The sequence below is a fragment of the Trichechus manatus genome, unplaced genomic scaffold (genome assembly GCF_000243295.1).
Source record: "Trichechus manatus latirostris isolate Lorelei unplaced genomic scaffold, TriManLat1.0 scaffold00156, whole genome shotgun sequence".
NCBI classification, from domain to species: Eukaryota; Metazoa; Chordata; class Mammalia; order Sirenia; family Trichechidae; genus Trichechus; species Trichechus manatus.
In genome coordinates this window covers 5,830,846-5,845,143 of record NW_004444092.1, presented here as the reverse complement: position 1 = coordinate 5,845,143, position 14,298 = coordinate 5,830,846, and the positions used below count along the sequence as shown (strand labels likewise).

General features: G+C 36.1%; 1 protein-coding gene across 2 annotated transcripts in view; it reads left to right on the top strand.

Moving 5' to 3' along the window:
• CASD1 (CAS1 domain containing 1) overlaps positions 1-14,298 on the top strand; it is a 68,655-nt gene that overhangs the window by 6,000 nt on the left and 48,357 nt on the right. Inside the window, exons 2-3 of one of the 2 annotated variants that reach the window (XM_004386145.3) lie at positions 4,985-5,081; positions 5,895-6,015. In XM_004386145.3, the coding sequence (XP_004386202.1) occupies positions 4,985-5,081; positions 5,895-6,015 (218 nt within the window). Of the gene's footprint in view, positions 1-4,984; positions 5,082-5,894; positions 6,016-6,914; positions 7,065-14,298 lie in introns of those variants that run through there. The other variant, XM_023740514.1, reaches the window with a different exon arrangement.

The window sequence follows — 14,298 nt, the reverse complement described above, 5'->3', positions numbered from 1 at the left end:
TTCACCTGAAGTACAATAAAATATTTAAAAAAAAAAAAAATTATAGTAGGCAATTGAAAATAATAACTGGAGTTTCCTTTGGTCAATTTTGGAAAGGAAAATATGTACCAGTAGATATTTACGTAAAGCTAGTATACATAATAAAAGTGTGGCACGTTAGCGTATTTTAACATCTACATTTACATTTACTGATCTGATCTAAAAACTATTTCCTTCTCACAGAAAGAGGACTTGCATTAGTTTTAGAGTATGGATTTTGTGGAATTTGCTTTTCTAGATGAGGTTGATTGATTTTTACTCAGATTACCGTAGTGCTTGTTATTACTACCACTATTTTAATTGTTTGCCTACTAATATAAAAATAAAACCAATCTCTTTTTGCCTTTTCAGTTGTCTAGTTAGCATTTCTTTTATATCGCTAATAATTCTTCATGTCAAATTTTCATTGTTAAAATAATCAACTGGTGGTGTTTCTCTCCTCTGGACCCTGAAAAGGTATACCAAACCCATTGTCATCATGTCGATTCCAGCTCTTAGCGACCCTATAGGACAGAATAGAACTGTCCGGTAGGGTTTCCAAGGAGCAGTTGGTGGATTTGAACTGCTGACCTTTTGGTTAGCAGCCGAGCTCTTAACCACTATGCTGGTATAAACCAAACCCATTGCCGTCGAGTCAATTCTGACTCATAATGACTATATAGGACAGAGTAGAACGGTCCCATAGGGTTTCCAAGGAACAGCTGGTAGATTCAAACTACCAACCTTTTGGTTAGCAGTGGTAGCTTGTAACCACTGTGCCACCAGAACCATTAAATTCAGATATAAGACTTGTAAAAAAAAGAAGACAAACCTTTGCATTCTGAAATATATTAAGAAGGATCATTATCACACTAGCATTCACTAGCAGATTAAGACCTTCTTTTGGAAAGACGAGTAATCTCTAAAAATATTGTGTTTGTCATGACTTTTTGGTTAGTGACAACATTGAATCTGTTTTGATATGGTTTTTTTCTAAAATGGAATCCCTGGGTGGCACAGATGATTAAGTGCCCAGCTACTAACTGAAAGGTTGACAATTCAAGTCCACCCAGGAGTGCATTGGAAGAAAGGCCTGGCAATCTGATGCTCAGAAATTAGCCATTGAAAACCCTTTGGAGCACAGTTCTACTCTGACACACATAGGGCCACCGTGATTCAGAACTGACTTGACGTGCCTTGTGGTGGTGGTTTTCTAATATGAGGTCATCCGATTAGAGCTGTTGTTTTCTAATAGCTGAACTAGTAATATTGGGATGGAAAAGAAGAACTTTGCATTTTAAACAGATTTTCTGGTGGAAAAAAGACCAGTTATTTTAAGATGTTGGTATGGTACTTCTGTCTCCACAAAATCAGATTGATAACCCATGTAGATGCATAACAAACAACATTATTCCAGACACTGAAGACTGATCAAGGTGTGTGTTCTGTTTCGGCTTTGATTTAAAACAAAAATAAAATAACAACCACAGTCTGCTTGTCTTAGTTATCTAGTGCTGCTATAACAGAAATTCCACAAGTGGATGGCTTTAACCAACAGAAATTTATTTTCTCTCAGTTTAGGAGGCTAGAAGTCTGAATTCAGGGTGCCAGCTCTAGGGGAAGGCTTTCTCTCTCTCTGTGAACTCTGGAGGAAGGTCCTTGTCTCTTCTGAGCTTCTGCTCAGGGCAGTCTTCATGTGGCTTAGTATCTCTCTCCCCATCTCTACTTCTTTTGCCTGTTTGTATAATCTCAAAAGAGATTGATTTAAGACACACCCTATACAAATCCGGTCTCATTAACATAACCAAGACAACTCATTCCCAAATGGGATTATAACCACAGGTATAGAGGATTTCCAACACATATTTTTTGGGGACACAGTTCAATTCATAACACCTCCCTTCCAAAAACAAAAGGAATTGAAAAAGAAGAAAGAAAAGGGGGGAAAAAACCTCAGAGAATTCATGCCTAGTTATTTTAGTTATTTACAACCTTTTCTATAACTTTTTAAAAAAATAGATAAACGTTATTTTTTACTTGGTTTAGTAGATGTGTTTAAGTAGGTAGAAATGCTATAAATATGGAATTTTCATCCTAATTTTAAACAGTTTACCACATTTTTAATAGAATGTTACTACATGACCATTATAAAAGAATGCAGCAGAAGTGCTGTTTTTAGGGAAATAATTTGATTGTGTGTTCCTGTGTTCCTTTCTCTTCCTTGGTTATTTATGTAGCTCAATTTTGTTTTTTTAGAACTAAAATTAGTTTTTAATGATTGGAAAAAATTAAGAACTAATTATTTTTAGTTTACGTAAGATCAAGCCCATTGCCGTCAAGTCAATTCCAACATGTTATTAAAAATCTTTAAAATACAAAAAAACTCAAACTATATATATTATTATAAAATTGCAATAATTTATATTTTACTTCTCTTACCCAGTTTTCCACCAACAAGATAATACAGCTTTTTCACTTTCCCTTAATGTTCTATTTTAGAGCAACAACCTTTTCAGTAATTATACATAGCTGTTTTGCATTTGTATCACTTTTTGTGTATTTTGGCCAGATAGGTGAATAAATGGATAGAGAAAAAGAGATGGGTTCTTCTACTTTAAATATCTTTGGGTCTTCCTTATCCCCAGCCTGAATGGTTCAATACAACTTTTGTTCCATAGTATTCCTCTTACCAGGCTCCTTATCCTTACATTAATTGTAAAATAAATACAGCTTTGTGTTGATTGGCTGTTAATAGAGAATTCGAGATGAAATTAGATAATACCTATTGCTGTCCTGTTGATTCCGGCTCATAGCAACCCGATAAGACAGATTAGAGCTGCCCCATAGGGTTTCAAAGGCTGTAGTCTTTACAAAAGCAGACTGCCACATCTTCTTCCAGAGAGTGGCTGGTGGGTTCCAACCACTGACCACTGTGCTTCCAGGGAGGCTATAAAGGGGGATTATGAGTCAGAATCAACTAGATGGCAGTGGGTTTGGTTTTATGGTTGGAGGCATTAAAAATTCAAATATGTCAAATGAATGAGGGGAAAATGAGATATTTAGTTTAATTGGGATTTAATAAAGCATATATTATTGAACTAATTATTAAACTAGTATGTATGTTTTATTAAACCCCATGGTTAATCTAAATATCTCATTTTTCCCTCATTTGACATATTTGAATTTTTAATGCCTCCAAACCCCCTTTTTAACCCCCTGGTTGTACCATCTGGCTAATTTACGGTAAAATGGCCAAAGGAAGTAGAGTGACCACTTAGCCCACTTTACTGAGAAGTTTCTCAAATATAAAACTTCCCTTTTTTAGAATGATGAACATCCCAACCAAACTGAGATGAGTTGGTCATCCTAAAGAAAGGCAAGAGATATCAAGAGAAGTAGAAAGGCTGAATATTAATAACTGTGAAATTTGCCTTTTTTGTTGATACTGATAATGTCTCCATGACTTTGTGTTTAACCAATTTAAATGTTATCTTTGTAAGGCTGTAAAAGGTTGAAATTTTATTAAGCTTTTAAAGAAGTTCTTTAATAAGTAAATTTTCTCTTTGTACATTTACAGAATAGGAATCTCTTACTTCCTCACAGGGAAGTGCTGAAAATCAGGGACTGGGTTTATAAAAGATTTGAATATTTACTAGGTCTCCAGATATGCTAATGTACTAAGTATAATAATAGTTGAATAGGAAGTCATTTCCAAAAATGCGTTCCTTTTTATCCCTTCAACTTTTCTTTCCAAACTAGAAGTGAGAGGAATAAGCAGATGTTAAGGCTAATTTGAGGTTGAGATAACATCCCTGGAAAGAAAACCTGAGGCAGAAGGAAGTGCCAAAGCACTGAGCATGGCATTTAGGGGTTAGGAGTCTCTTAGAGAGGGTATCAAAGAGCAAACTGGAGCTTCTGTGAAAATTATTGGGTTTTATTGAAGGGATAGAGTGATCTGGATGGGACAGCATTTCGTGAGGATTCACAGAAGTACTCCAGCAAAAGGAATTTTTTACAGAGTTTAAGTACAGAAGATCGAGGAATTTACAAGGAAAAAATTTGGATTGTTTGACATTTACAAAATCATGATATAACAGGCCCCAGACAATTGCAAGATCCCTTAAGCACTGTTTTGTTAATCATAAAATTTGTGTCAGTTAACCTCTTGTTAATCTATGGATGTTTGGGGCCCAGCCTGAGTGAGTATCCTTTCTGAGAGCATGCTATGAGAGGGGAGCCTGCAGGCTTCCTGAGGTATTCTGGCTAGCTGACTTTTGAGAGTCAGCTCAGAATGAGCAGTAAAAAATGGAGTCTGGCCTACATTTTTGGCAGAGGCTCCTCCTTATGCCAAGCACCTAGGACTTCTTCACAAGGGTGAAGTATATACCATTACTGGCTCTTGTTCTCTTAAATATTAATGTATTGATATTTACTGTGCTTCTCATGAATGGGTAATATGCATCTGGAAGTTATAGTGAAGCATAGAAAACTTTATATTCTCAGGGAACCCAAGGTTGAGAAGGGACAGTGTTGACATGTCGTGGGGTTGTTAACCATTGTCATAGGGCAATATGTGTACTAACTGTTTAATAAGAAACTATTTGTTCTGTAAACCTTTATCTAAAGTACAGTAAAAAAAAATTTTTTTAAAAACTTTGTATTCTCAAAGAGCTTCGGTGGGGTCAAGATAAACCCTTTGCCGTCAAGTCGATTCTGACTCATAGTGACCCTGTAAAACCGAGTAGAATGGCCCCATAGGATTTCCAAGGCTGTAAATCATTATGGAAGCAGACTGCCACATCTCCTGTGCCACATTCTCCTGTGGAGTGGCTAGTAGGTTCAAACCGCTGACCTTTCGGTTAGCAGCTGATCGCTTAACCACTGCGCCACCAGGGCTCCTGGGGTCAAGATAGCCAATATATAAAAAATTTAAATACTGTTTACTACACAGTTGTGTTTATTACAGGCAATGATTCGTGTGAATATCTTCTTTCAAGTGGCAGATTTCTTGGAGAGAAAGTTTGGCAACCTCACAGTTGTATGATGCATAAATACAAAATCAGGTAAGGTTTCTCTGTTTAATTGTTGTTTGTTTTTCTCTTTTCTAGGATAGGTCATAGTATCTAATATGTGGCTCAGACAGTTAAGCACTTGACTACTAGTTGAAAGGTCGTTGGTTCAAACCCCCCCAGAGGCACCTCGGAAGACAGGCCTGGTGATCTGCTTCCGAAAGGTAACAGCCTTGAAAACCCTGTGGAGTGGAGCAGTTCTGCTCTGCATTTATGGGGTCTCCATGAGTCGGAATTCACTCAGGACAACTAACAGTGGTAACAGTAAGGGTTGATGATGCAAGGAGAGTACTTCACTTCTCTAGATGGGGTTAGAAACTTGCTAACTGAGAATAAGGGTGGGGCTGATTCCAGATGAAGGCTCCTACCCAAAGGCTTTGTCGAAAGAGTTTTGACCAAGATACTTTATCTCTGGTGAGAGGTAACCATGCCCAAAGCAATAGCCCTTAAGCCAAGGACTCTTGCTTTAGGACATGGATACCTACCCATAGAATTATTTTGAGAATTAAATGAGATAATGGGTAAATCACTAAGTACAGTTAAGAGTGTATCTGAAATAATAAATAAACGGGGCTTGTTATTATTGAGATACAGTTGGTAATCCACTGACTTGTAAGTTAAGTAAACCTGGCCATCTGTTTCTAAAGCAGCATAACTGGGTCGTCTTTACCCACTGTTGTGGATTGAATTGTGTCCTCCAAAATAACAATCCAGGATAACAATCCTGTTCAACTTTCTTCACAACTATGTTCTTTGAAAAGCCCATATACTGGTTTTTATTTATTAAGATTTCTTTGTTGGTTTCAGTGAAGCAAAGAGCTGCCTCATAGATAAACATATTGCATTCATTGGAGATTCCAGAATTCGTCAGTTGTTTTATTCTTTTGTAAAAATAATTAATCCACAATTCAAAGAAGAAGGAAATAAGGTAAAATTGGTCTATTCCTTTCTTTCGGGTGCTGTTTTTAGAAGCTAACCAACTGAATAGATATAGGAGGAATGTGTCTCTCAAGATTAACAGTAGAAACTGCAAAAGCTTTACTTTGATTTTGGCAAAGTTGACAGGGAAAAGGGGTGCTTTGCTATGTTGGGGAACATAAGAAAAAGAAGTGGGGGTAAGGTATTGGCAAGACATTTATTAATTAAAACTTTTGGTTTTCAGAGGTAATATGTTCACACCATGGAAAAACTTAAAAAATTCCTTAGAAAGAAGACAAAGAGAAAATATCATCCCTCTTTCTCCTGTTAATATTTTGGCATGTTTCTTTTTGGTCTCTCTTTTTAAACATACTTGTAATCGTTTAGCATGTGCAGTTTTATATCTTGTTTTTCTTCACCTCCACTTATCATAATTGGCCATATTATTATATAGTCAATTGAAGTGTCTTCTTGATGGTAGCATATTATTTCGTGGATATAATGCAATTTTATGTATTCTCTTTTTTTTTTCCTGAACTTTTTGCAGTTAAAAAAAGGACATTTTCAATTACATCTTTGTGTGAAAACTTTGCTTTTTTAATTATTTTCTTAGGATGAAGCTCTACAATGAAAAGACATTAAAAAATATAAGCATTTTAAAAATTATTGATTATACTGCCGAATAGTTTCAAATTATACACAACCTCGCTAGCACTGGGCGATTAAACTGTATAATTAAAAAGAGCAACATAATTGAAGTAGCAAAACTTCTTTTTTGATAGAAAATTTTTCATTTAAAAAATATAACTTTGAAAAGTAACAAAGACAAACATTTTTCTCTATGTTAATTAATTAGTTAATTCTTGTGTGAATTCTCTCATCATAGCCTTCTGTTTACACATTTTTAAGTGATCCAGGTTTCTAATCATTATCTTCAAGTGATTGAAGTGGGAAATGGCAAGAGGAGAAAAGTGGAGTATAAGAAAATTCAGAATTGTAGAGGGAGTAGCTCATGAATTTATGATGAAAATCTGCCTATATGTATCAACTTGGCCTGTGGTAAGAAATTGTAAAATTAGGGGCCTCACAGCTATGCACCTAATCACGTAGTGATGATAGTGGAGTATCTAAGTTTTTAGGAACTATTAACAGTCTATAGGTTATTAAAGAATTTGTCCATTACGAAAGGCAAGTATAGATTTTAAAGCTGAATAATAGAAAAAAAAAATCAGCATTTCATTTTATTTTCTTTCTGCAAATATATATTCCATTTGTATTACACACTTAAAATTATATTGAAGAGTCAGAAGTATTTGATATGGATTATCAAAATTTAAACTAAAATATTTAATAAACTTTTTAAAAAATTAGATTTATGATTTCAAAGAAATTGTTTTAGTATTTCTGGGCTTAGAATCTTGGGACTTGCTAGACAGTAGAATAATGGATTCGGCAACCACTGCTTGAAAAAAGCTACAATGGTTTAGTCAATAGCCAAAAGGGTGCAATACGCTTGAAGCAAGTTATTTTAATAAGAGCTTTTAGAACAGGATTTTTTCAGATTGTATTTTGTGGAAGACTAGTTCTGTGAGAAGCTCTGGTCAAATAAGTTTGGGCAATGTTGAGTACCATATTCCCCCTTAGATGGTTTTAATTTAGGCTAGGATATTAAAAACTTCAGTGTCTTGCAGTAAAGAAACCTGTTTCATGTTGCTTCCAGCTATAGGGCAAGCTAGATACTCTGGGGGCCCCTTCTACCTTAAACTAACTATATTCTAGATTAAAAAAAATACTCATTGATGTATTTCTAGACTTGGAGGAAATGAGAGACCCTCCTCCCAAAAGAAAAACACTATGAGGCAAAACCATTGATGGCAGCAGTGACAGGAGGCAAGCTGGAAGGAATAGGGTTGTCCTGCAGGCAGATGCAAATAGTTTTTTGGGCCAACATATTTCTCAATAGCAATATTGAGAGCCAGAGGACAGGAGAATAATTGCTTTAAAGTGCTAAGGAAAAATAATTTTCAACTTACAATTATATACCTAGTGTAAACATATCTCTGTTCTTGAAACGTTAGGACATTTTCAGATAAACAAAAACTATGAAGGTTTACTACCAGATGGACTTGCACTCAAGGAGTTTCTAAAGGATGAACTTCAGGAAGGAGGAAAATAATTCAGAGAAAAAATGATCTGAAATATAAGAAACTATGATTAGTAAAGAAAATAGTAGACGTGTAAATCTAAATGAACAAAATTATAATGAATAAAATAGTAGTGTCTTTTTGCACTTAATAAAAAGATGGAACTAAAGAACTGGGCAGTATGGCATATAAATCAAGGAGATGATGACAATTAAAGGTCCTGTTTACCTGCTGTTACAGATTGAATTGTGTCCCCCAGAATAGATGTTGTAAATCCTAACCCCTATACTTGTGGATGTAATCCCATTTAGGAGTAGTGTTTTCTTTGTTACATTAATGAGACTGCGTATCAGTGTAGGGTATGTCTTAAGCTAATTACCTTTGAGATATAAAAAGAACAGATTAGGCACAGAGAAAGAAGCACAAATGGAGAAAGACTGATGCCACTTGGAAATCACCAAGGAGCCAAGAAAGAGAAGCCGAAAGAGACAAGGACCTTCCCCCAGAGCTGGCAGAGAAAGCCTTCCCCTAGAGCCAGCGCCCTGAATTCAGACATCCAGCTTTCTAAACTGTGAGAAAAAAAAATTTCTATTCATTAAAGCCACCCACTTGTGGTATTTTTGTTACACAGCACTAGAAAACTAAGACATTCGCTAAGATACTGCCTTACTTTAACTTAAAGATGTGCAATAAAACTTCAAAGGTAAGAACTAAAGGAATAGAATCTGGATATGTCAGTTCCAAACTAGAAGAAAAAAAAACTTAAACCAAACTCATCCAGTGCAAAATATTTTACACACACACACACACACACTCATAAGCATATGTATATGCAAAAAGCTGGGGATGAAGGAATAGAATCTAAAAGTAAGATGGTAGAAACATACCTGTAATCAAAATAAATAAAGTAGCCTGAACTTGCCAGCTGAGGACAGATTTTCAGACTGGATTAAAAAGAACTTTCTGCTGCTTTAAAAGATCTACCTAAAGAAAATAGGTAAGAAAAGGTTTAAATTAAAAATGAGATAAGATTCACCAAATCCTTACTGAAGAAAAATAAGCCATATTAATGCAAGACAAAATATATTTTAAGGACAAAAAGTATTTTTAGGTATAGAGAAAGTCACTTTTTAATAACAAAAGATTCAAATCACTAAGAAGATTTTAAATTTGTAGACATCTAGTATGTTAGCCATGAAATGTATAAAGCAAAAATTAATGTAACTATAGAGAAAAATCGTATTACGTATCCTCCATTATAGTGGAGGGATTTCTCACTGCTCTCTCAGTTAATGATGGGGCAAGCAAATAAAACTTGGCAGAAATACAGAGGAATATTAGCATCTTGATTTTTATGAAGTTATGGCTCGATATTTAGAGAATACTCTCGACATATCAGACAATTGAGGTCATTCTTTCTCTACGAGGAGAGTTCCTTTTTAGTCTAATTTAACCTGATAAAGGTTCTAGAACACTACAGTAAATAGTCTTCATGAATATTTAGACACATTTCCATTAAAATCAGGAAGAAGACAAGGATGTCCATTATCACTACTTTTATTCAACATTGTATTGGAGGTCCTAGCAGAAGAAAGATATATATATATTAATTTTATTGTGGTAAAATATATATAAACAAAACCTTTGCAATTTTATCTATTTTGAAATGTTTTTCAGTCCCTTAAATAGAAACCCAGTACCCCTTAAGCAATAATGTCCCATTCCTCGCTCCTCGCAGCCCCTGGTAACCACTAATAAACATTAGTCTCTATGTATTTGCCTATTAGATATTTTATGTAAGTACAGTCATATAATATTTTTTGTCTCTGACTTAAGGAGCCCCAGTGGCCCAGTAGCTAAGCACTCAGCTGCTAACTGAAAGGTTGGCAGTTCAAACCCATCATTTGTCCACAGGAGAAAGATGTGGCAGTCCACTTCCAAAAAGATTTATAACCTTGGAAACCCTATCAGTCTGCCCTGTAGGGTCACTATGAATTAGAATCAACTCGGTGGCAATGGGTTTTATATGGATGTCTGACTTATTCTTCTCAGCATAATGTTTTCAAAGTTTATCTATATCGTAGCATGTATCAGAACTTCATTTCTCTTAATGACTGAATAATATTCCATTGTATGGATATACCACATTTTGTTTATCCATTCAGCTATTGGTGGACTCTTAGGTTGTTTCCTGTTTTGGGCTATTGTGAATAATGCAGCAATGAACATTGGTGTAGGAGCATCTGTTTGAGTCCCTCCTTTCAGATTCTTTGGATATATACATAGGAGTTGAATGGCTGGGTGTGGTGCAGTAAATTACTTCATATGTCCCTTCTGGACATAGTCTTTGTGACTCCCATACAATGATTGGGTGGCACTGTGCAAATAAGGTCCTGGTGGCCCACCGAGGGGATTGGACAGCCTACCAACGATGCAGATAAGGTGCATGGAACCCTTGCAGGGGTGGGATTATGCAAATAAGGAGTATGGAACCCTAATGAGGGGATTGGTCAGTTTTGCCATTCCACTAGGCTTAAAGGGAGCCAATCCCAGAAGTGGAGGGGGGACTTCACTACCACCAAGAAGAAGAGCCGGGAGTGGAATGTGTCCTTTGGACCTAGGGTCCCTGCACTGAGAACCTCCTAGACCCAGGGGGCAGAAAGAGCTGTAACACTGGAGATGGGGAGAAGTGGTGGTAGAGAAATGGCAGCAGCAGAACTTAGAGACTGGCACAAGACAGCACAGTGATCTTCCTGGCACACACAGTGAGGTGGCTACAGTGGGTGCCTCTGGGCACTTGTTGGTGGAGCTAAAAAGCTGTACTGCTTGGCCTGAGCAGGGCAGAGGCCAGCCCTGGGGCCCGAGGTGCTGAGGGAGAGGCCTCCCTGCGGGCATGGGTGAGAAAAAGCTGTCCTGATCAAAGAATTGTATCTGGAGTTGCACCTGTTACTTACTTAATAAACCTCATAACTGTGAGTATGGTCCATGAGTTCTGTGTGGCCATTGCAACAAATTGTTGAACCCAGCAGAGAAGTATAGAGTGCCACGGGAGGGACAGCTGCTGTCAGAATTGGTAAAAAGGTTGGAGGGTGGAGGTACATTTGACCTCCACCTCATAGGAATCAGCCTTGGGCTGATGATCTTGATTCTTTCTCCTTCCCCTGAAGTTAGACAAGGGTCCTACACTGCCGCACCATTTTCTGCACTGGGTTATATGGTAATTCAATTTTTAATTTTTTGACAAACCACCAAATTGTTTTTCACCATGGCTGCATCATTTTGCATTCCCATCAGCAATGGATGAGGGTTCCAATTTCTCTATATCCTTGCCAACAGATGTTATTTTCTGTTTTTCTGATAATAGCCATCCTAATGGGTGTGAAGTGGTATCTCATTGTAATTTTGATTTGTATTCCCCTAATGACTAATGTTGTTGAGCATCTTTTCATGTGCTTATTGGCCATTTATATATTTTGGAAGATAATTTAAAGATATAGGGATTACAAAGAAATTAACTCATTATTCAATATCATGTAGTTGTCTACATAGAAAACCCCAAAGAATCTATAGAAATTTACTAGAAGTAATAAAAACTTTATCAAGATAGCTGATTTTAAGATGAGCTTGCACAAATTAATGTTAGTACCTCAATAAAACTGTTAAAAATTAATTGCATATCCACATGTTAGCAATAAAGAGTTCAAAATGTTATTTAAAATATACCATGTGCAATAGTTACAAAAAGTTTATGGTGCCTAGGAATAAATCTAGAAAATTTGGAAGATTTGTATGCAGAAAAACCATAAAACTTTATTGAAAGACAATTTAAAATGACACCATTAAATGGAAGATATATACTATACTCTTGGATAGGAAGACTCAATATTGTAAAGATGTCAGTTATTCCAAGTTGAGCTACAGATTCAATGTAATACCAATAAAATCCCAACAAAATTTTTTATGGAACTTCACTAGCTGATTCCAAATTATATGGAAAGGCAGTGGACCAAGAATAACCACAACCAACATACCTTTGTGGTGCAGTAATAAGATCTTGGCTGCTAGCCAGAAGGTTGGCATTTCATATCCACCAGCCGCTCCTTGGAAACCCTGTGGGACAGTTCTGCTCTGTCCTATAGGGTCACTATGAGTTGGAATCGACTCAGTTGGAATCGACTCGGTGGCAACAGGTTTGTTTTTTTTTTTAACCTGAAGAATGAGGGGAAAGGAAAGGACTTGTCTTAAAATAGAAAAACTTATTTTAACTCTGTAGTCTCTAAGGCAGAGTGGAATTGATGTACAGCTAGACAAAGAAACCAATGGATCAGAATGTCTAGCTCTAATATAGACACACTCATATACAAAGATTTGATAAGTAACAGGTATGCTATTGAGGATCCCTGGGGAAAGGAGGGTCTCTTCAATTAATGGTGCCAAAGCAATTGGTTACGTATGTGGGAAAAAAATAAAATTGGATCCCTACCTCCCACTATCAAGTAAAATCAGTTCTAGCTGAATTTAGACTTAAGTGTGAAAATCAAAACTTAGGAACCTTTAGAAAAAAATTATAGGACAGTATCTTCATTACCTCAAGGTAGGGAAGAGTTTTTCTTACATAAGAAACAAAAAGTGCTAGCTATAGGAGATGGATAAATCCACATACCTTAAGATTAAAAGTATCTGTTCGTCAGAAGATACCTTAAAGGAAAAAGACAAGCTACAAACTGGGAGAAGATATTTACAAAACATATCCAGAAGATATGTTGTTGTTAGCTGCGTCAAATTGGCCCCCAACTCATGGTGACCCCAGGCACAATGGGATCATGGTGACCCCAGGCACAATGGGATCAGACGGTTGTGATCCATAGGATTTTCACTGGGGGATTTTTAGAAGTTAGATCACCAGGCTTTTTTTTCCTAGTATGTCTGAGTCTGAAAGCTCCACTGAAACCTGTTCAATATCATAGCAACAGGCTAACTTCCATTGACAAATGGCTGGTGGCTGTTCTTGAGGTGCATTGGCAGGGAATCGAGCCTGGGTCTTCTGCATGGAAAGCAAGAATTCTACCACTGAATCACCAGTGCCCTCTTCTGAATATATAAGGAACTACAAATTAATTTTAAAAAGGCAACCCAGTTGGAAAAAAGGGAAAGATATAGCAGGTATTTCACAGAAGAGGAAACATGAATTCCCAGTATGAACCTGAAAATATGTTTAATTTCATTAGTAATCAAGAAAGTGTGAATTAAGGTCTTATTGAGATACTATTTTACACCTACTATAATGGCAGAAATTAAGAAATCTGACAATGGAAAAAAAGATGACGTCTGAGAGGATGTTGTAGAGAGGCCGTGTATCAGCAGATGTCATAAATTGTTGACGGGAATGTAAATTGTTACACTTCAGAAAACAATTTGCATTATCATGTGAGGGTGAACTTTCATATAGCCTCTGGACCTTTAGAATTACTACTAAAGAAACTCTTACATGTATTAAGAGTTATATATAAGAAAGTAAATACCAGTGCTATTTATAATCTAGATTTTGGTACATTATATCAGACAACTGACCTAGACTCTAAAGAAGTTATTTAATAAAAGTTTTAAAAGGCCAGAGAATGTTACAGATTAAATGAGACTAAAGAGACATGACATCCAAATGCAGTATTTTATCTTAATTGGATTCTAAATAAAAATTGAAGAAGTATAGAGAGAACATTATTAGAAAATTGGAGAAATTTGAATATGGACTGTGTATTAGATTGGATAATATTTTATCAGGATAGTGGTTTCCTTTGGGAGAAGCGTGGAGGTAATATAGGGAGAGGGGCACACAGGTGATGTTCTGGTTTTTGTTATGGATTCATGAGTGTTTATTTTCACTGTTTTATGACTTACATGTATGTGAAATTCTTTTATATATATATACGTCAAATGTTATGTTAAAATAATCAAGAAAAAGAAGAAAGATTGAATTTAACTAACTGCAAGAACAGGAAAAAAAAAAAAGCCCATGACACACAATTTCTCTGAGGAAGAATTTAAAAATAGTTGGGGGGGCGGGGGGCAGGTAAGAAGAGGAAAATATCTGTGTAATTTTGTTTGGCCTAATGTTTCCCAGACTTTGACCAAGGAAACTTTTTGTATAA